The sequence below is a fragment of the Paroedura picta genome, chromosome 2, assembly GCF_049243985.1.
Source record: "Paroedura picta isolate Pp20150507F chromosome 2, Ppicta_v3.0, whole genome shotgun sequence".
Taxonomy (NCBI): domain Eukaryota; kingdom Metazoa; phylum Chordata; class Lepidosauria; order Squamata; family Gekkonidae; genus Paroedura; species Paroedura picta.
Genome location: NC_135370.1, coordinates 77,479,220 through 77,502,210, shown reverse-complemented (window position 1 = coordinate 77,502,210; position 22,991 = coordinate 77,479,220). Strand labels below are relative to the sequence as shown.

Here is a 22,991-nt window from a genome sequence, read left to right as displayed (position 1 = left end):
AGATCAGTATGCACAGAACACTTGAGCAAGAGATGGCCTTAGCTTGTGCCATTCATTCTTTCTGGATGAACTTGCCAAGAGTACTCCAGTTTTAGCTGCCCTCCATAGCCATTGGTATCTCATCCTTATAGTGGTCCTTTATTATTATTTAATATTATTACTACTTATTAAATTTCTGTACTGCCCTCCCCCAAAACCAGTCTGGGGTTGAGCATGGGAATTAATCACGACCACCAGCTGCCCTGATGTAAGTCTTCAATTTCCAGTCTGTTCTTATCCCTGGTTCCTAATATTCCCATCCAGTGCTTCCAGTACTTCTCTGTTACTAATCAGTTTCCTACATCTTCCCTCTATCTACTAATGTCCTTTTAAGACCCCCTTCTAACTAACTTCTTATTTAGGAATAAACTCTAGAAAATGTTCTGTCACTTTCAGAGAAAGAAGATCTTATGCAGCAACTAAAAAATGGAGGGACAAGGAACCTCTAGCTGGAACAGAAGGAGGTGGTATTTGTCCAGTAAAGCTTAGTATTTGGGTATCTCAATTACATCGCCTGGCCTCTTATAAAATCACCCTCCGCTATGCCAGCTTTGTTATCTCCCGGTTATTCTAATACAGCTCAGTCTTAACTTCATACCACTTTATGTTCTCCCGGCCTTTTATTTCCTGCAGGGACACATCCATGATTTCCGAAATTTCTGGAACATACTTTGTGTGTTTGGAATGGCATTCAGAGCTTAATCAGCATCTATGCAATCCAAATCTTACCTCTTCCCTAGATGAAACAACTAGTGTTGAAGCAAAGAAATCCTAAACAGAGATCCTTCCAAATCTACTGAGCTCAACTGGCTTGAAAGGATGTAATTCTACTTAGGATGGCTTCTTAGTGTCTGAGTGCCTTACTTTTGCACACATACATCCATAAGAAATATAACATTTCCTTGATCTGCAAGTGTGTGTGTGTGTGTTTAGAATCTCATAGTGGCTTGAGGGGCAGGGAAGGTAGCATGGTATAGAAGAAGAGTTGGGTTTTGTATCCTGCTTTTTACTGCCTGAAGGAACCTCAAAATGATTTATAATTGTCTTCCCTTCCTCTTCCCACAACAGACACCCTGTGAGATAGGTGAAGCTCAGAGAGCTCTGAGAATCCTGTGCCTGACCCAGTTGGCTGAATGTAGAGGAATCCAATCTGGTTCTCCAGATTAGAGGCCGCTGCTCTTAACCTCTACACCACCATATCAGCTAGTGACCCAGTCTCAGGAGCTAAACTGGGTTGGTACTTTGAAGGGAGACCACCAAGGAAGACTCTGCAGAGGAAGGCAATGGCAAACCACCACTGCTTGGCCACTTTCTTTGAAAGCTCCTTGCTAGCTCTCCATGAGCCAGCTGTGCCTTGATGACATTTTGCACACACAGCGTTACTTGATTCCCCACCATCACAACCCCAGCAGACTGCCAGGTTAGGATCCTGGAGACCCAGGTTCAAATTCACTTTCTGCTGTGGAAGCTCTCTGTGTCACCTTGGCCCAGTTGCTCCCTCTGACCTATGTCACAGGGCTGTTGTTGTGAGGATAAAATGCTGGTGGGGAGAATACTATTTTAAGCTAACTGGGTTCCCATTAGGGAGAAAAGTAGGGTATACATATCCAAATAAATAAATAAATAAATAAATAAATAAATAAATAAACCTATTTGAGACTGTGCTAAGCACCAAAATATTTCCTGACGATCACAAGCTTTTGCAGTTTAGCCTTCACTTCATTTCTAACAGGCCCTTTAATGAGCAGAAGGGCTATGCTTTTGATCCTTGGTGGGTGGGCAGAAATTCATCTTGTGCACCTTTCTATATTTCTGCATCTCTGTGCCTGAAAAGCTTCACCTGCTGAATTTCTGTCACAAACCCTTGGGCCATAAATGTGGAACCAGCCCTAAGCAGCACCACACAACTTCATCTTCCTGTTTCCGAGCAAGACCCACACAGACATCCTGGCTCTGCCTCCACTCCTGAGCATCCTCCACTCGCCAGTTGTATACGCTAGCAGTGAAGACTTCACTTCCAACTCTATTTGTTTTCACCATCCAGGAACTAAACTGGAACTGCCTGGAGCCACAATGTGGCCCTCCCTGCATGACTGAGGAATAAGTACTTACCTAGACAAGGACACAAACAGGCCCAGCTGCTGACTGCCAGTGAAAGACGTAACATCGGAAATGAAGCAGCATCTACAGAATGCTCTACCTAGTTCACTGCTTCTTAAGCTTTCTTCTCCTGGCTCCTTCTCTCGCTGCCTCCCCCTCCACTGTGCCTGCACTACTTTTCTCATTGTTTACTACTCTGTTGATACACCCACCCTTCCCACTGTGATGGGTAACTACAGGCTCCTATTTTTATCAAGAGGCCAACAGATGTCTCTTTCAATCATACTTCCCTCTTGCCAGAAGGGCCAGAGGCAGTTAGGAGCAATTCCACTGTAGATCCCACCAGCCTAAGACCAGCTCTGGTCTAAGAAAGGCATTCTTGTCAGGGAAGGAAATCAGAAACAACATATTTTTGTACAGGGCATAATGATGCTTACTGAGCTGACCAGATGTCCAGAGGTTTGCTGTTGCAAGATCCTGACCATTTGGGATGGATATACTCAAGCTATATGCTGCCAGTGTATGGTGTTAGTGATGGATGCTATTACAGGCGTGATTCCTGATAAACCATGAACTAGCTAGTTGAAATGTGCCAGATTGGTTTCTGAGTCCTTTGGGACATTTAGACAGAATCAAATAAAAATGGCAAAAAAGAAAAGAAAAAAAACATTTTCAAAGATTACACAGGGTCCTTGCAGAAGAATATGAAAAGTTTTAGTCAGTCAGCACCAGGATTGTCATATGTTCTGTTGTTTATTGTAAGCTGCTTTCTCAGTAAGGAGATAAAGCCATTACCCTGCTTGGAAGCTAAGCCGGGTAAGCCCTGGATGGGAGATCACCATTTGAACGGTATTTGGATGGAAGTCCACCAAAGAAGTCCAGGGTCATTGCACAGAGGGAGGCAGTAGAAAAGCCAACTCTCCAGGGTCACCATAAGTCACCTGTGGCTTGACAGCACTTTCCACCACCATCAAGCCTAGTTCAAACCCTAGGAATTTATTAGCTATACTTATAGCATCTGGCATCCAGATGGAATGGGCTAAAGTGTGTAAAAGGCAAAAGATCAGACCTTACAAACAACAGCTTGTCATTTCTCTGTCATATTCCTTGGTACAAAGCTCTTCCTTCTATGCCAGAGATCCAAAGAATACTCAACTAGCAGCATATGTCACAGAAATATTGTCAGCACTTTTTTGTATCATTCACAGCCTGGCCAAGTATGTTTCCAGTACACATGGCTATGGGAACTAAGTGAAGATGGCAGTGTCGGGAGAACCCCTTGGCTTAGATGAACAGCTTGCAAAGGCCTCTGCCCCTTACTAGTTTATTTTAAATTGTCATCCTGGAGTGACAGTGAAAACCTGGCAAAAACTACAGGATTTACTTCTTCAGCATGACACTCCACAGGCTTCCTCCAAGTAGGTTTTTGCCTCCACTCTTGATTTCTGGAGCAGCTCTGACACCTGGTGGCACAAACGGAGAAAATGCTCAGTCCCTAAACAAAGGACACGGAGGAGGTAGGGGGGTGAAATCATGAGTGGGAAGAGTTGAATAACACGCCAGGAGGGGAACAGTTCTGATGTCACATGACTTCTCTTCACTTGCAGCAATAGGTTGGGCAGATTTTGCAATGTATTCTGAGGTTTTGCATTTTCTCCTGCAAATTATATAAGGAATGCGCACATGTTCAATTTCCAGCTTATTCTTTACTTTACATTGTTATAAAAATGGATTCACATACTCTTTGTAACTGACTTATTTTTCAAGCCATTTTATCATTGCCTGCCAGTCATTTCTCAGGCAACATCAAAGGACCCACTATGCTACAAGTATGTGCATGAAGTTACATGGCCTAGTTACATGTCATCAGTCACAGGACAAGAGATAAAGCCAGGGTTGTGTCATTATCACTATCAAGGCCAGGATTGCGGTCAGCAGTCCAGAAAAATTGGGGAGACAAAACATGTCAAGTTCCAGTTCTACAGAACCAAGTTTCAGGCTAGTATAGGTGGGTTCAGAGTCCTCTCTTTCCATCTTTACAAAAGCTCTCCCTTGTCTCTTTTTCTCTTGCTTGGCACAGCCCAGTCCTCCAGCCACACCAGTTCCTTAAATACTCCTCAATAGTGCTTGTGGAAGAGCATCACTTTGGAAGTATTTTGGAAGATTTATTGGAAGGGCTGACTGAGAAAAGAGAGGCTGAGGGGAAGAGGGAGGAACCAAAAAGACCTTGTGTGTGTGTTATCTGAACCTGCCTGTTTTAAAAAGGAACCCATTCCAGTGCTGTGCTATGTTACTGCTCAATATATATGTAAAGACAAGCAGAAGGTGTGGCATGATTACTCTCTATAGTTCTTACAGGAAGGGTAAGATTAAAATAAATAGTGCATGTTTGAGCTCTATCACACTCCATCTACTTAGCCATCACTGGCTTCTACAAACAGGATTAAACAATACTGACCTGCAGTAAACTTAGAATGTAGAAAAACATCTAGAGTTTAAAAATAATTGAGCAGCCATTCTGTCTTTTCTATGCTACACCTTGCATGTTCACAAAAGCACAGAAATAGCCCATCTCACAGGTGGATCTCCAGTGAGCCTTAGCTCATTTATGTATTGGAGCACAGGCTACACCAGCCAGTTCTGAACACATTTTTACAGGTTCCAAGTTTATATAATTCTTTTATTTATTTTATATTTATTATTATATTTATATACCGCCCTCCTCAAAGGCTCAGGGCGGTATACATAGAACAGGAACAATACAGATAACTTGATAATTGTGACAATACAATGGTAATGGTAGACAATGTAATAAAACGGTAAACAATGGAACCTTGAGTCAACTATTGCATACTGATAACCCTGTGGGTTGGACAGATCTGGCAGTGGTTTCCATAGGAGGGAGGGAAGCTGGGGGGGGCAGTGGGAGGTGATTGGCTCAGGTCAACGTCAACTGAATGCTTGGTGGAAGAGCTCCCTTTTGCAGGCCCTACAGAATTGTTAAACTTCTTTGAGACATGATGGCTTGTACTCTCATATTTAAAAGCTCTGTGTGTCTTCCAGATTCAAAGGAATAGTGCCCAGGTAGACCTTAGGAATAGGACAGCAGATGCCAGTGCTGCCTGAACAGGATATTAAAGCTGGAACATGCATTCTTTGTCTTTATACTGATATTTTGGAGAAAATAGAATGGCAATATGAAACAAAGCTTCTCTGGCTTTTTAAAAACTTGAATTTGAAAATCTTCTAGATGTGCATTCTAAAGTTTGCTGCCATTGCTTTGTCTTTCCTCTGGGTAGATGCAGATGCACCAAGGGATTTTGTTAGACAGGCAAGTTTAGAGATCCGTAATGTCTATGTTGCACTTGAAAGGTTAGATGGAAGGGTCCTTAGTGTCCACAGACGACAATATAAATCTTTTTAAAGCCAGAAAGGGAAATTGAGAGCCAGTGTGATGTAGTGAGTAGAACATTTGGAGATACAGGTTCAAATCTCTACTCTACATATAATGTCAGCCTAACCTACCTCTCAAGGCTGTTTGTGAGGATAAAATGGAGAAAAGAATGGTGCAAACTACTATGGGACCTCATTGAGAAAAAATAGGGGATATAAATGAAGTAAATAAATATTATAAAAACTATACATCTCCATGGGACAACTTAGTGTGATATGCAATTAGAATTTTCAGGGATTAGGGCTATATTTTGTTTCCTTTGGATGACAGGTCTGGGGGAATTGCTCTATTTACATGTACTGGCAAAGTGGAATAAATAGGCACATGCAAGAGATATCACATTACCCTCCCATCAAAGTCCACCCTGAATCTCAAACTGAAACAAACCCTGCTTTAAATATTTACTATATATGCCTGGTTTTGTCCTCCTGTATTTAGAGTAACTACATACAAAGAAATATAGGGATTCTATATTTAAAAGTTATATAAAAGAGGGAATTTATGTAGGTGCAGGCTGTCATAAAGGAATGAGAAGAGCCTACCCACCTATCTTCTTCAATGCAGCAATACTAATTCAAAAGAGCTGTCATCCCTTGTGTCTAGTTTCCCTTTTCTTTCTTTTCTTTTAAAAGAATCACAGAACCAGAAGAATACTGGAGGTGGCACTGGTTCCTAGCTGAAGCATGATCATTTTGTAGATTCTAACTAACCAATCTGCAACCCCCCCTAAAAAAAACCCTCCCTCCTCTACAGAAACTAAACATAGCACTTAATGGGATCCATAAACAGTACTTCATAATCTTTTGACAGATCCCCCCCCCCCATTTTATTTCCGAAGTGACATAAACCATGTTAGGGTGATTGGGCTGCAGCCCAAGGTGGGTTCCAGTAAGGTATAACCATCTCCATCCCCATGCTGGGCCCTGACTCTCCAGAGAAAGGTTTGCCAACTCCTGGTTGGGAAATTCCTAGCTATTTGGGGGTGGAGCCTGGGGATAGTAGGGTTTGGAGAGGGAATGTGACCTCAGTGGGGTATAATGCCACAGACTCCATTCTCCAAAGCAGCCAGTTTCTCCAGGGGAACTGATCTTTGTAGCCTTGAAATCAGTTGTAAGTTCAGGAGACCTGGTGGCTGTGGCCTCCCCCCTTCCCACAACAGAGAGCTTCTACAGATCCCGAGGTGCCTCTTCTTCAGCTGTTTCTGCCCCCTCCAAAGGCAAAAACGGGTGCTCCTCAGGCGCGTTTCTGCGCATCGCGTCTCCAATCTCGTCCCAGTAGCTGCATCGCTCGCTAGGCGAATATGGTCACCCACTTGGTGTTAGAACTCCCTCTGCTAACGAGGGGTCACTTAGGGCAACTCCTTAATGAACACCCCGTTTCCTGTAGCTCATTCTCCGGCCACTCACTTCCTAATGGGGTTAAGGGGACGTAACGCTGCTGGGGAACTCCCTGCCAACTGTGCCCCGCCCGGCTTCCTAAAACCGACGAGGAGGAAGGGCCCGCCCACTCGCCACAAGAACTCCCCGCCCTTCGCCTCCGCCTCCGCCTGGAGACCGAGAGCGACTGCCTAGAAAGCCTTGCTCCACCCAGGAAGATACTATGGTTTGGGCGGCGGGAGCAAGAGGCAGAGGGCCGGAAATGCCTTTTCGTCGTGTTTCCGGTCGGTGCCTCAGGGCGAGAGCGAGCGTCGCTGGCGGCGGGGAAGGAGCGCTGCCCGTGTGGTGAGAGAGCGCGTGGCCCGGCTCCTCTTGCTGCTGCTGCTGCTTCCTCTCCCTTGCATGGCGCCCGAGTTGCACAGAGGAGGGCAGGTTGGGAGGCGGTGATCGTGGCTGACTGACTGACGCGGAGCTCTGTGCCTTCGCTTGGAAAAGAGCAGTCCCCATCCCATCTAGGGTTGCCAACTCTGGGCCTGGAAATTTGGGCGTGGAGGCTGCGGAGGGAGGAGTTTGGGAGAGGAGGGGCATCATCAGCAGGGTATACTGCCACAGAGTCCACCCTACAAAGCAACTATTTTATTCATGGTATCAGTGATTGACCTCTGTGATCTGGAGGTAAATCATTGTTGTTAGGTGCGAAGTCATGTCCGACCCATCGCAACCCCATGGACAATGATCCTCCAGGCCTTCCTGTCCTCTACCATTCCCCGGAGTCCATTTAAGTTTGCACCTACTGCTTCAGTGACTCCATCCAGCCACCTCATTCTCTGTCGTCCCCTTCTTCTTTTGCCCTCAATCGCTCCCAGCATTAGGCTCTTCTCCAGGGAGTTCTTCCTTCTCATGATGTGTCCAAAGTATTTGAGTTTCATCTGGCCTTCTAAGGAGCAGTCAGGGCTGATCTCCTCTAGGACTGACCGGTTTGTTCACCTTGCAGTCCAAGGGACTCGCAAGAGTCTTCTCCAGCACCAGAGTTCAAAAGCCTCAGTTCTTTGACGCTCGGCCTTCCTTATGGTCCAACTTTCGCAGCCATACATTGCAACTGGGATGACCATAGCCTTGACAAGGCGCACTTTTGTTGGCAGGGTGATGTCTCTGCTTTTTAGGATGCTGTCTAGATTTGCCATAGCTTTCCTCTCCAGGAGCAAGCGTCTTTTAATTTCTTTGCTGCAGTCCCCATCTGCAGTGATCTTGGAGCCCAGGAAAATAAAATCTGTCACTATCTCCATTTCTTCCCCATCTATTTGCCAGGAATTCAGAGGGCCGGATGCCATGATCTTCATTTTCTTGATGTTGAGTTTCAAGCCAACTTTTGCACTCTCCTCCTTCACCCACATCAACAGGCTCTAGTTCCTCTTCACTTTCTGCCATTAGAGTGGTATCATCTGCATATCTGAGGTTGTTGATATTTCTCCCTGCAATCTTGATCACAATTTGTGACTCCTCTAATCCTGCATTTCTCATGATGTGCTCTGAATACAAGTTAAATAGGCAAGGCGACAGTATACAGCCTTGCCGAACTCCTTTCTCAATTTTGAACCAGTCAGTGATTCCATGTTCAGTTCTCACTGTTGCTTCTTGACCTGTATATAAGTTTCTCAAGAGACAAATAAGATGCTCTGATATTCCTATCTCTTTAAGAACTTGCCACAATTTGTTTTGCTCCACACAATCAAAGGCTTTAGCATAGTCAATGAAGCAGAAGTAGATGTTCTCCTGGAACTCCCTAGCTTTCTCCATGATCCAGCGTATGTTGGCAATTTGATCTCTAGTTCCTCTGCCTCTTCGAAATCCTGCCTGTACTTCTGGAAGTTCTCGGTCCACATATTGCTGGAGCCTAGTTTGTAGGATTTTGAGCATAACTTTGCTAGCATGAGAAATGAATGCAATGGTGCAGTAGTTTGAATATTCTTTGGGATTGGAATGTAAACTGACCTTTTCCAATCCTGTGGCTATTGTTGAGTTTTCCAAATTTGCTGGCATATTGAGTGTAGCACTTTTACTACATCGTCTTTTAAGATTTTGAATAGTTCAACTGGAATGCTGTCACCACCACTAGCTTTATTGTTGCTCAGACTTCCCAATGCCCATTTGACTTCACATTCCAGGATGTCTGGCTCCAGGTCAGTAACTACCCCATTGTGGTTATCAGGGATGTTAAGCTCGCTCTTGTATAGTTCTTTTGTATAATTTTGCCACCTTTTAAAAATCTCTTCTGCTTCTGTGAGGTCCCTACCATTTTGGTCCCTTATCATACCCATCTTTGCATGAAATGTTCTCTTCATATCTCCAATTTTCTTGAAAAGATCTCTGGTCCTCCCCATTCTATGGTTTTCTTCTATTTGTTTGCACTGTTCATTTAAGAAGGCATTCTTATCTCTTCTAGCTTTTTCTACCTTTAGCAGATCATATTCTTTAGATGCTTATCAAGGCCAATATCAGTTTTCTAGTCCAGCTCTTTTCATGTTTATTTTTGGTGATACCATATTACAATCCTGTGAATGGGTTTCTGGAGTTGCCATTTTTTCACAGTGTCCTCTGAAACTTCCCCATAGTCTCTTGACAGGGGGTAATGAATACAACTCTCTGGTCCAAATGTTTGTCAGTGATTGTATATCAAGATATTTTCAATGTACAACCTGCTGCTTCACAAACTGAAACTCCTGGGGTTTATTTTAAAGAATTGTTAATGTATTTTAGAAAGGTAATGCAGCTGGGGGACTCAGGTTCTGCCATGGCCCCTGCTGACACAAAAGGCAGCATGGTGCAGTGTTTAAGAGCGGCAGACTCTAAGCTGGAGAACCAGGTTTGACTCTCCGCTCCTCTACATGCAGCTGTCCGCCCTGTGACCTTGGACTAATCACAGTTCTCTTAGGACTGTTCTTGCAAAGCAGTTTTTTTGTGTGCTCTCTCAACCCCACCTACCTCACGGGGTGTCTGTTGGGGGGAGAGGAAGGGAAGCATTTTGTAAGCTGCTTTGGGACTCCTTCAGGTTTTGAACAGTGGGATATAAAAAATTCAAACTGCTATCATAATTCAAGGATGTTAGGTGGTTTAGGCCTATGAAATTTTGGAGAGTATATTAGGAAAGAACCTTATTACCACATCACTAACCTTTTAGGTTGGCTGGGTTGTTAATAAATTCATCATTAGATAAAAGTACTGAGAAAATCAACAAAACATTTAAAATATTAAGGGGGTTGCAAATTACATAGATCATGGATGTGTGCCTATAGGAAACTTACGCTTTGTGCTTTTCCTGTAGTATCGAGGATAAATACCTGGAAGTGTAATGGATCCTCTGAGGGCACAGCAGCTGGCAGCTGAGCTGGAAGTGGAGATGATGGCTGATATGTACAACAGGTGCTGATCATATGGGTGCTCTGCAAGGGCATTTTGCAGTTGTCTTTGTATTGGAGGTTTGAATATAAGGAGGCTGTGATCATATCATTTTTGTAGGTGCAAAATGCATCATCTTATATGCTTTGTGCCATGATCTGTATTCTGCAAATAGCAACTTGCATAGTCTTACAAAAATGACCAGAGTGGCCAATCAGATACCACTGGTTGCTCATAGAAGGGCATCATGGCAACATAGATATGACTTCTGAACATGGAGACTCCAAGTAACATGGAGAATAGCTGTTGATAGGCTTCTATCTTCCTTAGACTGCAGTGCTGACTTCAGTAGAGTCACACCCTTCTCAGTGCATTAAAATCAATTGGCTGTCACTGTACATCTTTGTGATTGCAATCAATTTAATTTGCAGAACTCTGAGTTCTAGAATTGTTCATAGTTATAGTTACACAAAAGATGTGTCCTCTTAAAATTGCATTTCAAAGCCTTAGTTATTCACAGACAAAGTGTCTCAGGTAACAGAACCCTGTCTAATCCAGTAGAGGTACAAGAAAGCAATACAAAATGAGGGTGGGGATGCAAATGGCGAGATATCTGACCTAATAACTTTGACAGTTTTGGTAGTTTACAACAGTGGTCCCCAACCCCCGGTCCGGGGACCGCTAGCGGTCTGTGGATCAGTTGGTACCGGGCCGCGGTTCCTCCACATCCTCCTCCCCGGCTGCTGCCTCGGGGGCTGCCCTGCCACTCTGCTGCCGGCTCACCTTTGGTGCTCTCCAGCAGCCGCCATGGCTGGGGCTCCCCCTTGGCATGGCACTGCGCAGCTGCTGCTGGCAGTGGGAAGTCAGGGGTGCCGGCGGGAAAGCAAGTGGAGCAGGGGCTCAGGTGGCAGCGGTGACGTCCCTCGGCAAAAGACTCCCCCCCGCCGGGCCTCAGTAAAATTGTCAAGCGTTGACCGGTCCCCGGTGATAAAAAGGTTGGGGACCACTGGTTTACAAAGCTGGGTGATATTACTGAGTAGTGAATAGTTAGAGGTCTTATGACTTTTCAAGGAATGCAAAAAAAGCTTAGCTAGAAGGAAACCTTGACCCTATCATAAGGACATTAGCTTCTTCAGCAAGAGTTGGTGCCAGAAAAGAAGGTCCACAAGGCACTTAAGACTTGATATACTGGTGAGAACTTAGTATTAAGGAATGGTATAAATGATGGCATTGCATAAAATGTTTGCCAATGCCATTAAGATTACACATTTCATTTGGTAATTTGTTTTCTTTGCAACTCTTCTTCTATCCAGTTAGACTTGAGTACCTTTCAGTTGGCTCTATGTTCCTATATTATTTCAAGACTACATTTAAGAAATCTTCCACCACTGATGGATTCTGCTGTTCCTGTCTGATGAGATACTCGGGATATGGCAATCTTCAGCAATGGAATAAATAATTATTTATTACCATTTATATGCCTTTTTGAGATGATTTAAGGCAGATTACAAAAATAAAAAATCAATAAATACAATACAAATAACAGAACTGATATTAAAAACTACCACCATATCCCTTTCACAGGATTATTTGCATAATCTGTGGAATTATGCTAGAGCTTTCCTGACCTCTTCAGGCATGCTGATACATCAGATACGATGAGCCACAACAGAGGATACTTAGATAAAGGAAGCCTCTGTTTTCACTTGTTTGCAAATCAGTGCATTGAATATTCCTTGCTCAGACAGATGAAATAGTTACAGTGCATCAAAATGCAAGCAGTAGTCCTGCAGATAACTGGGTCCCAGGCTATGAAGGTTTTTATATGTAATAACCGGTGCCTTGAATTGAACCCAGAAACTAATTTGTTATCAGTGCAGTGAATGCAGACTAGGTGGTTACTATTTCTAGCTCCAGATATTAATTGGTCTGTGGTGTTCTGTACCAACTGAAGTTTCATTCACTCCATTTATTCATATCCTAATATATATAGGCCGAGATCTTAGCTTGTGTATATGTGCTTCTTTTCCTGAGATTTCACATCTAATCCAGAGGCTTAAGCAAACAAGAAGTTAACTTTTATTTATGATTCAAAATTAGGTAGAAGTTGCAAAGTTGCTTTTCAGTTGAATGTTTGAACCACTTCCCTATTCAGGCATTTGGGTTTCTTTATTACAATTTGACCTTTTCCCACCACTTCACTCAGCCAAACTCACTGCCAACTCAACTAACAGCTCTCTTCAACTCGGTAACGTTTCATCAACTCTCATTGGCTATTCTTCAGGAGAGGCGGAACTTAACCAGTCTGTCACTGACTCCCTGTCTGTCTTAATAAGCATCTTGCTCAGTTCACCATAAATTATATTGTATCATGTGAGTTAGCATATGTCAAACTGTAGGGTGCCTTGAATCTGTGGAGACCACAGAGCATAATCCCAAAGGGTCCATGGCTCAGAATAAGTTTATTTCAAATTGGCTCATTGATTTGCTTGCTTCTGAACAGTAAACATTCTAAAAATCTAAATTATTTCTTGAATGGTTTAGGCATAGTGTTCCTCAGAAAAGCAGAGGCAGGGGTAATGGTAGCCCAAGAAGTGCCTCTGTGTGTTTGGAGTGATTGGCATCAGAATTCAGACACCAAGGAAAACAAGGTGGGCTTAGGACAATTATGACTGAGATTCTTAGAATATCAAAGGTAAATTTAATGGAATTGTAGGTCTCTTCAAAACCATAGGAACATAGGCTATAGCTAAGAGCTGAGGGTGTTTGTTTTGGCTGAACAGAAAGCAGAGTTAAAGCAGCTACAAGACTGCCATTGTCTCACAACCTCTTTTGTTTTGCTCCAGAATGACCAATGCCTGCCATCGCAAATGTGTGCCTCCACACTACAAGGAGGCTGAGCTGTCCAAGGGGGAGTCGGTGTGCCTGGATCGTTGCGTCGCCAAGTATTTGGACATCCATGAGCGCATGGGCAAGAAATTGACAGAGCTCTCAATGCAGGATGAAGAACTGATGAAGAGGATGCAGCAAGGGGCTGGGCCAGCATAAGCCACCTCCCCTTGATAGAGGACAGCATGCCTACTGCCACCTCCTCTCCCAACTTCGTGCCTGATCTCCATGCTGGTTTTTCCTTTACCAATAAAATGTTAAGGCTGTATCATGTGCAGTTTGCTAGAGCTTTGCCTTCCCTGATTAGACCTCCCTGTGAATAGGGACAAGCAAAGAGTGCCCTGCAAGTGGAGACACTCTGGCCTCTGCTTGTCACTTCTCAACATGAAATGGAAGGCTAAAGAGTGAAATGCCTTGAATATGACTTTTCTTGGGCAAAATCCAGTTCTGCAGGAGGTGTGCATGATGTGCAAAGAAACTGCCCTTCCTCTATTAAGTCCATAAACTATTCCTGGGCACCTTATTACAAGTCTGAGGTAGGAATAATGAGATGATGTTGTGGCCTGCATCACATAAGGATGTTAAACAACCAAGTCGAATTATGTCAGTCAAAAATAGAAAATAATTCATTAAAGGTAACCAACATTTGCGAAAGAGCATACAACTTAACAGTTATTTACTGCTTGCTGTAAGAATCAAAAGGTAAGGCCTGTAAACAGTCACTATGCTGCAGGATTAATAACACATGCTCAGAGCTGGATTGTGTGGCAAATGCTATTGGCTGAATTGCATTACTGTTGGATGTCAGTCTTGGAGCAGATTTTAAGTAAACATGGCAAACAAGATAATGGATATAAACTATATTTGTAATTTATCTTGCATGCATGTAGACTTCTTGCTCTGCTTCAGCAAGGAGCATAGGCTGGTAGAAGTAGCTTCTGTTCATTCTTGATTTGGCTAATCAAGGCAAAGTGGTGTGGTGGTTAGAGTGTCAGACTAGGATCTGGGGGACCCGGGTTCAAATCCCCACTCTGCCCTAGAAGCCTGCTGGATGGCCGTGGGCCACTCACCTGCTCTCAGCCTAATCTGTCTCAGAAAGAAGCAGAGGAGACTGATGTAAGCTGCTTTGGGTCCCAGTTGGGGACAAAGTCAGGGTCTAAGTGAAGTAAAATTGTTTGATTTCCCACTCCACCAGGTGCAGCCAGCTGGGTGACCTTGGGCTCGCCACAGCAGTGAGAAAGCTGTTCTGACCGAGTAGTGATATCAGGGCTCTCTCAGCCTCACCCACCTCACAGGGTGTCTGTTGTGGGGAGAGGAAAGGGAAGGTGACTGTAAGCCACTTTGAGACTCCTTTGGGTAGAAAAAAACAGCTTATACGAACCAACTCTTCTAAATAAATTCATGGCATGGCCTGTCTTGATTTCAGCAGCACAACTTGCTTTTAATCACTCAACCAAGTGTGCTAATCCCCTAGGAAAGACAGAAATCCTAAATCGTGTGCCCAAATACAAAAGAATTCAAGTATCAGAAAAACTCAGCCACTGAATAATCTTATAGTTCATTAGAGTGCAGTATTGCAATACCCTGCTGACTGTTCCTTTTAATGTAGTGACTAATTCTGAAAAGTGAAAAATGAGCATTTCAGTAAGCTCTTGGATGGGACTAAAGATGAAGCTGATTGCAGTAGTTCCAAGCGACACCCAGCAGGGGGGACTGAAGCCTGCAACATAGGTTGTTTTTGCAGCATCACATGTCTTGTATTGGGTCAAGGCCTTTGCAAAGGTTTGAGAGAAAACAGGAGTAGATGCTACTGCAGGGGTAAAGATAAACATCAGCCAGGCTTCTGGCAAGGATAAAGTACACCAAAATCTGTCTTCATGTGCCCTGAGAAGAGACCAGAGAATTGTGGCATGCAGTTAGGGTTGTGCGCGGCGGTGTCCAAATCGGCCGTTCTAGGCCAACATAGCCAGCTTCACCGGGGGGGGGGGGAGGGGGAGGCGCCAATTTGGATGCCGCCAAGCACAACCCTAGCAGGAATATTTAAAATGTGAAAAAATAGGCAAACCAGAAAATGATTTGCCAGCTTTCAGCCCATCTGAAGCATATTTTGGAAGTCAAAACTTGATGTGCTTATTAAACCGTATCTGTTCCCCTCTTACTCATTCTGTGTTTTTGTTGGAGTCTTCGGGGCATTTAATCTACCATTTGAATTGTTTATAGAAATTCACTTCAGTTTGTGCTGTTTAGAGTCAAGGAGACATTGCTGCTTTGTATTAAGTTGCTATAGCTGCTGTCCTGCCTGCCTCCAGTATAATTTAATCCAGCAGCACTTAAAGAAATTACCTGTTGTTTTGTAATAGCTGTCATTTTCTTCATCACTGCTTCTTAAAAACACCCACTTTCTTGTTTTGTGCCTATCCATGAGTCAGCAATATAGACCCGTCCTGAAGACCAGAGACAAAGCAGAGGATTCTACAGACTTGGAGGAACATTCAGCTATGTGAAAAAATGCATGTTTGCACATTTTGAAGCATCACTTTCCACAACAGCCTAGTTAGGAGTGACCTTGCTGCTTGTTCTCCAGGAGGCATTCAGTGTTGAAGATAGTTGAAACCAGGACAGTGAAAGAGAAAACTGGGGGAGGGGGGGGTCTGTTTGTGCTTGTAAATAGTGCAACTCTCCAGCCCAGTAAGCCTCAGAGCTTAGCGCATGATGCTACATGCCTTGGCAGTTGAGGTTCAGAGCCAGGTGAGCAGGAAGCTCATTGATTCACAACACTCAGTCATCTTGTGCTATTGTGGGAGGCATTCCCAGTTGTTTATCCTCCTGTGGTTTGAAGGCTCCCAGTTTGTTGTCTTTAATACTGACCTCAAGGTCAATGAAATAAGGTTTTGTGTGTATTTTATATTCACTAGGTGAATATTCAGGAAAAATGTTAATTTTTTAAAGTCAGAAAAGTGACTGGGTGAGGACTAAAGCTGCTCATGGTTTAGGGTGTTCAGGGCAGTTGAGTGCATTTCAAGGGAGGGACATGGGAAACAGGGACTTTGGCTAGCTCAAGCCTTTAACTGTTCCTAATGGATGTGAGGGACAGGCTAGTTGTTGCAAAAATAAGCAGTCTGTTGGCATGTTAAAACCAACAACATGTATTCCAGCATAAACGTTTGCAGTCCAGAGTCTAATTCCTTAGATGCTAATATCAGAATGACATTTCATTAAAGTGCCACAAGGCTTCTGTTTATGGTTGTCAACAGACCTGGAGAAAAATGTCCCTGCCCATTGAACAGTGGCTTAATCTGCAGGAATAGACCTCCAAAGCTTTTTATAACACAGAAGTAAATGGCATCTTACTAGGCCTCGATTAAAGAGACAGGACATTTCCCCCTCAGCCCTGTTTGCAAGCTAAGTTGTACTAAAAAAGGAATTTCCTATTCATATGTTCCTTTGTGATTTCTCAGATCTATTGGCAAAAGGCATTTGTTATCTTTTAGGTGGCCAGCAGGGGGCATAGAGTTGGGCTTGTGTGACATGCTTTCCAGTCATGTATGAGCAACAACTTTCCAGCACTGTTAAATCTGGATTTTTTTAACGAGTATGGCTTATAATTGGGCCCTTTGATTTCTTTCTAGCCTCATTCTGTATTTTCTAATTAAATAGCAGCTGGGTTTAGCCAAAGGGTGACTTATTCAATTAGAGTTGCTTAAAGCAATTAGAAGTTATTTAAAACCACATGCTGGAAGTTATTTGGCACCCCTGGTGGTTTTGCCTCCTGGTCTGGGCAGGATGCTGTGCTGCGGTTTCTTTCATGGAATCCAGAACTCCGAGGACACCCCGCGGTGGCTGGAAAGGGCAGCAGAAGTTGCAGACACAATTAAGGACAGGTGTGTTTTTGCATGTCAGTCCTACTGCATAGGATTTGTTCTCAAGATTTTCTACAGCGGTGCTTCTTAGAATTTATACCGGGGGGGGGGGCTGGGGGATGCTTTCTGCCTCAGTGCATATGCCAAGAAACTTCTGTGCATGTTTCATGGAACCCTTGCAAGTGACAAACAGTTTCAGTGGTATGCTCTGGGCTAGGGCTGGTGTTGGCTGGAGCCAGAGGCTGTTCCCCTCACCTGAGGTGAACTGGGAATATGCCTTAGAAAATGCTAACCCGGGGGGGGGTATCACAAGTGCTTGGCGAGTTGGCTTTCTAGCCACTAGGCATCCTGTCATAAAGTAACCACTACATGTCCTTGCACAGAACCCCAGGATTCCTTGGAACAGGATCCGGATAACCTGTGGGCTATTTGTGGAACTCTCATGTCACATCCATTTTGGCAAAAGTGGGAAGACAAAGGAAGACGCTTGCCAAAGGTCACTGGTCAGGCCACCAGTCAGCAATATTGGGAGTATTTCCAAGATTCTCAGCTAATTTTTGCCTCTTGCATGTTTTCCTTAATCAAATTCCTTTCCCTCCACTTCTCCCCTAATGGCCTGTTTTACAGCCCAGCTGAATGAGTCTCAGGAGATCACAAATAATTGCTGGCTCAACAGCTCTCCTGCTGGTGCTGCTGGGATTCAGGTTGGTGCTGCCCCCCACCCCTCCTCTCCCCTGCCAGTGCTTATCCTTTCCACAAGACTGTAATTCTGCTGGAGGGGTTTCTCTGGTTAAGGGGGCAAGGTGGGCTGTTCCTGTCCTTTCCAGGTGGAGATGGGGCCACTCGAGTTGCAGCAAAGCAAACCTCTGCTCTGCGGAAAGCAGAGGTTGTTCCTTAGAGTTCAGGGAGGCTTGCCTGATTCTTATGCATCCAATTAGGCCTACAGCCACGTCCTCCAGGCTTCATCTTGCTTGGCATTCCCGTTGTATGCGACTGCAATCGATGAACTGCTGATTAAAACCATTGAGATGCTCTTCTGCCTTCGGGGGCACTTCAGGGGCACTGTTCCCTCGCCCTGCTCACCCCGCTAATTAGCCACCTTTACTTCTCTGCACCTGCCCTTTCCAGAAATCAACTCGCCGCACTACATTTCTGGTTCCAGTTAAATTAGACTGGACTGGCTCATAATCACTTGATGCAAGGTTATTCCTAACGATAATTTTATCTGTCGTAGCAGTATCATGTCCTGTAGCATTTCTTTCTGTGGGATGAAAGCATTTGGAATGAAGCATACCCAAGGGCTGCTGGAAAAGGACAAATGGAGGAATTACAGGCTGAACACAATATGTAACACACTGAAGCTCCTTGGAATGAGCTGAGCTTCAGAACTGTATAAACAAGCTCAAAGTATTTCTCTGCCGGCACTGTTCTGTGCAATGTCGAAAATAAATGGGAAAAATGTGAATGAGAAAGGTGTTGCCTGCCATAAGATGGGGCGGTCTCAGGTTAGAACAAAATTTGGCAGGGAATGAATCATTGATGAACTGGGAGGAGGGAGGAGCACGAGGGCTCCGTTCTGGGTCCGCCTGTGCTATTCATAGTTTTCATGAATGTGCATGATGGAAGGTAGAATATGTTTGTCTACATCATTAGGAATATAAAACTAGGACTTCCAATCCTGTAGAGGACAGAATTAAAATGGAAAATGACACTGATAACCGGAGGTGCTAGCAGGCAACAAAAAACTAGCATTGGACTGAAGCTTGGAACAACAAATAAAAACCAAAACACAGTATCATAAGTGACTGTCAAAGCTAAACTAGAGGTCTGTGGTGCTTGCTAAGAAGCCAAAAGAGGTTATATTGGTTCCACAGCCTGAAACCTTTTGTGGTACAATTTGTTGCAAAGAAAAACAGGCAGACATTTTGGGCTCTAAGAGCAAAAATGTGTGTAGAATCCAACTAGGATTGCCAGTTCTTCCTGACCACCAACGGGGATGGGGGAGCATGGTTACCTGTTCAAGGTTAGGAAATTCCTGAAGATTTGGGGATGGAGACTGGAGATCTCAGTACTGTAGTACTGTGCCACAGAGTTCCCCTTTCAAAGAATGTTTTCTCCAAGGAATCTGACCTCAATAGTCTGGAGATGAGCTGTAATTCACGGGGAATCCTCAGTTCTCACCTGGAGGCTGGCATCCCTAACTCCAGCCACAGTTGTCATTCATTCATTCATTCATTCATTCATTCATTCATTCATTCATTCATTCATTAATTCATTCAATTTCTAGGCTGCTGCTCCTGGCCTGCCGGCTTGCGGTGGCTTATGACATAAAAGAATGCAATAATAAAAGTACATTAAAAAAACCACACACATCCCTGCACCTCCCTGACTGTGATATGTCCAGGGGATTTTATTGGACATATTGGAGAAGGGGCTAAGATCTTCCTTCCCCCTGGCCTTAACCAAATGCTTGGAGGAAGAGCTCTGTCTTGCAGGCCCTGCATAACTGCGGAAGTTCCATCAGGCCCCTCAGCTCTTCTGGGAGCTCATTCCACCAGGTGGGGGCCACGGTTGAAAGAGCCCTGGTCCTGGTCAAGGCCAAGTGAACATTGCGCGGGCCAGGGATCTCCATCCTATTAGCATTTACAGAGCAAAGAGGTCTGCATGTGGCATAGAGATTTAGATGGTCCCTCAGGTACACTGGGCTCAGGCCCCGGATGGCCTTTAACAATTGTGCAATTATACGTGCTGTGCTATGTTCAGAAGTAAGTCCTACTGAGTTCAGTGCAACATTCTTCCAGGTAAATATGTACAGGACAATATACTTATGTATTTCTGAACAATTTTTGAATGTATGCTTAACCTCCCCTCACAACACACACACAACAAATGAGATTTAAATAAAGAAGAGTATGATGCAAACTGCTTTGGGTTCTCATTGGTATAATAAATGATATAAATAAGCAAACAAATGTGCCTATTTTACCTGATGAGAAACAAGCCAACCAGGATCAGAGTGTAAAACCTAATAAAAAGTAATCACTGTGCTTTATGACTACTGTACAGTTCATAAAAATATAAACGGTCCTTTTACATCACATAGATAATAGAATAATCTTACAACTAGTAATGTGATCCTGTATTGTAAAAATTGGAAGTCTCTCACCCTTGTATTGTAGAATTGCTCCTGTAGTAAGTTAACAAGCATTTAGACATAAGCCCATTTTATGATTCAGATCTGACTCGGAAGTTATTCAAAGTAGATCTTCCTGAGAAATTATTTCTCTCTTATTTCCAACTCAACTAAGAATCTTAAGAAACCATTAATGGACTGGTTTGCTTCTCATGTATAAGTTTTTTATGATATAGGATCACATGATTATTTGTGAGCTCTTTTGTTTATCTTTTATGAACTATAAAATAATAAAATACAGTAGCTGTAAATCGGATTGCTTGTTATTCGTTTACCTTGTTGGCATAGAGTGTTAGGCTAAAGCCACCAAGCTTGTTTCAAACCAGAAAGGAAGTCAGGGGGTTACAATATAGATTTATGTAAAGACTGGCCTTCCAAAATATTGCCATAGAGAAGAGCTAGAACTATTGTGCAGCTGAAACACAGAAGGAAGGCCAACAAAGAGCAGATGCAGGCTGTAGCAGAACTCTTCAGGCAAACCTTTCCAATGGGACACTGATATGGGCACACACACACACACATTCAGTGGTAGGAGTTGTTTGGGAAAATTTAAAGCTCCATTGAATTGAAATAGATGTCAGCTCAATTTTGCTTCATACCTTCCATCAGTGGACTGCTTGTGTTCTCAGGATGGTTGCAAAAATGCCTAAAAAATCAAACTGTATTATTTCTCAATTATTTCAGACATCTGAAGACATCAAGCTACCCTATTCTGAATCAGGTCATGAAGGTCACTATTGTCTACTTAGACTGGCCAAGTCATTCCAGGGTCCCAAGCAGAGGGCTTGCATATCACCCATTGCCCTGATCCTTTCAACTGGAGCTGCCAAGGATTGAGCCTGAGACCTTCTGCATGTCAAGCCAATGCTCTATCAGTGAGCCAGAGCCCTTAAGTAATGAGAAGAAATAGGTGTTATGGACTCAAGAACATAAGAAGAGCCATACTGATTAAAACCAGTGGTCCATCTAGTCTGACCTCTTGTCTCTCACAGTGAGCAACAACAAGGTGCAGAGGCCAAGACTTTCCCTGAAGTTGTCTTCCACCTCTGGAATTCAAGAGGTTTAGTGTCTCTGAATATGGAAGTTCCCCTCAATCATCACCATGACTAATAGGTATTGATAGTCTTATCCTCCATGAATCTATATATGATGTACAAGATGATTGAGGAGTAGATAATTTAGGGAAACATACTTGATAAAAAAGAGAAGAGGCAAAGATAGGTTCTTAACTACATCTCTAGCTGAAGGACAGGGTCAGACTGAGTGTGGCAGTTCTGAGAGGAAGGCAGGAAATTGCCCTAAGAGTAGCAACCTGGAGACAAGCAAGGAATGACACTTAACAGGAAAGAAGGTGCTGACCTCAATATCCTTTCTAATTGTCTTTTTGCTGCCCCCTGCAGGGTCTTTTTTCTTCTTTGCACACCAGACATTGCCTTTTCCCAACATAAATATACACTATTGTGTTCAGTGGTCACCAAGGTGCCTTAAACAAGAACGAGTCTTTTTTCAAACCTCTGATAATAGAAAGGTGTTTACCTCAGCTCTGTATGAGTACGTCCAGTCATCAGGTTCCCCATCTTGACAATGGCTCACTACTTTATGTTTGTTATGTGATCTATATGTGATTGGACTAATCCAATAGTGCTGGCTGACATAACTGTAAAAAGTTGGTGCAACAGTCAGCAAATCCTGTCCCTCTAAGTCTTCTTGCATCAGTCCAAGTGTGGCTGTTATTTAATCTCTCCCCGCAGTCCCTTCATCTGGTGCTTGCTTACTGCTTGGTTGGTGCATATGCCAAGACATGGATGGTGGTGGTGGGCACAGCTGCCCACTGAGTATCATACAGAGATTTTGGAGAAGAGGACAGAGGGGGCTGGCAATGTCTTGACCCAAAGGGGGCAATTTGAGAGACCTTTGAATAAAGTTTGATTGGCAAAACAAAAGGTTGGCAAAAGGGAACCCCCATTTTGTGCCTTTGTTATCAAGGGGGCATGAGGGTGAGGTGCCATGAAGTGGAATGGAGAAACCGCCAATCATCTTTTTGTGGGTAGGATAGCACAGCAGCGTTACTATCCTGGGAGGCAGCCAGAAACAAACCAAAAACCAAACCAAAGTGTGCCTGCTACAACAATCTAGGTATGTGTTGGGTTAGAAAGGTGCATTCAAAATATCGCAGTGGATGAATCATTGATGATTTGGTAGGAGGTTAGCAAGAGGTGCTTCCAAAGGAGTCTGTTCACACAGATACACCCTGGGGAGAGCATAACAGCTTCACCTTAAAGATCAATCAGGGAAAAACACAGCTCTACTTGAGCCTGCCAGAAAGGGCTCATAAATATGGCATTGTGCTACATTGTACTCAGCAGCTGTGAGTTCACAGCACAGAACTCCAAATGCATCTTTATGATGTCTTCAGAATGATAAACTCCCTATCCTCCGGTTCTTCCCAGTAATGCAGTTCTGGAGTCCAAATTGGGGGCTTTAAGGTGGCAGGGGCTACAACAAGAAAAATAGTCTTGAGAATAATATTTTCTTAAATGACAACTGCCATGTTGGAGCTTCTTTAGAAGAACCCTGCTGGGGCTGCCCCTGGGACCCAAATTTGGCCTTGCAATCTAGTATAGCATCTTGTCTCCTACCACTGCCTACCAGGTGTCCTCAGAAGGCCTACAAGAGGGATGTAG

The 22,991-nt window shown here is 43.8% G+C and overlaps 1 protein-coding gene across 2 annotated transcripts; it reads left to right on the top strand.

Annotated features, from left to right (window-relative positions):
• Positions 1–7,150: 7,150 nt before the first annotated feature.
• Positions 7,151–13,522, top strand: TIMM10 (translocase of inner mitochondrial membrane 10). Of its 2 annotated transcripts, none has more exons than XM_077320968.1 (3): positions 7,151–7,314; positions 10,292–10,389; positions 13,212–13,522. In XM_077320968.1, exons 2-3 carry the CDS (start codon positions 10,319–10,321, stop codon positions 13,411–13,413), a joined length of 273 nt encoding a protein of 90 aa, XP_077177083.1. In that variant the 5' UTR covers positions 7,151–7,314; positions 10,292–10,318; the 3' UTR covers positions 13,414–13,522. The 2 variants fall into 2 exon arrangements, with proteins under 2 accessions (XP_077177083.1, XP_077177084.1); XM_077320969.1 differs by having other exon boundaries at positions 7,187–7,401.
• The last annotated feature ends 9,469 nt before the right edge of the window (positions 13,523–22,991 follow it).

Excerpts from the sequence above, each read along its gene's own strand:
- TIMM10 (XM_077320968.1), top strand. The coding sequence starts at position 10,319 with ATGGATCCTCTGAGGGCACAGCAGCTGGCAGCTGAGCTGGAAGTGGAG. Across the intron at positions 10,390-13,211 it reads ATGGCTGATATGTACAACAG|AATGACCAATGCCTGCCATC; the intron begins GTGCTGATCATA and ends GTTTTGCTCCAG.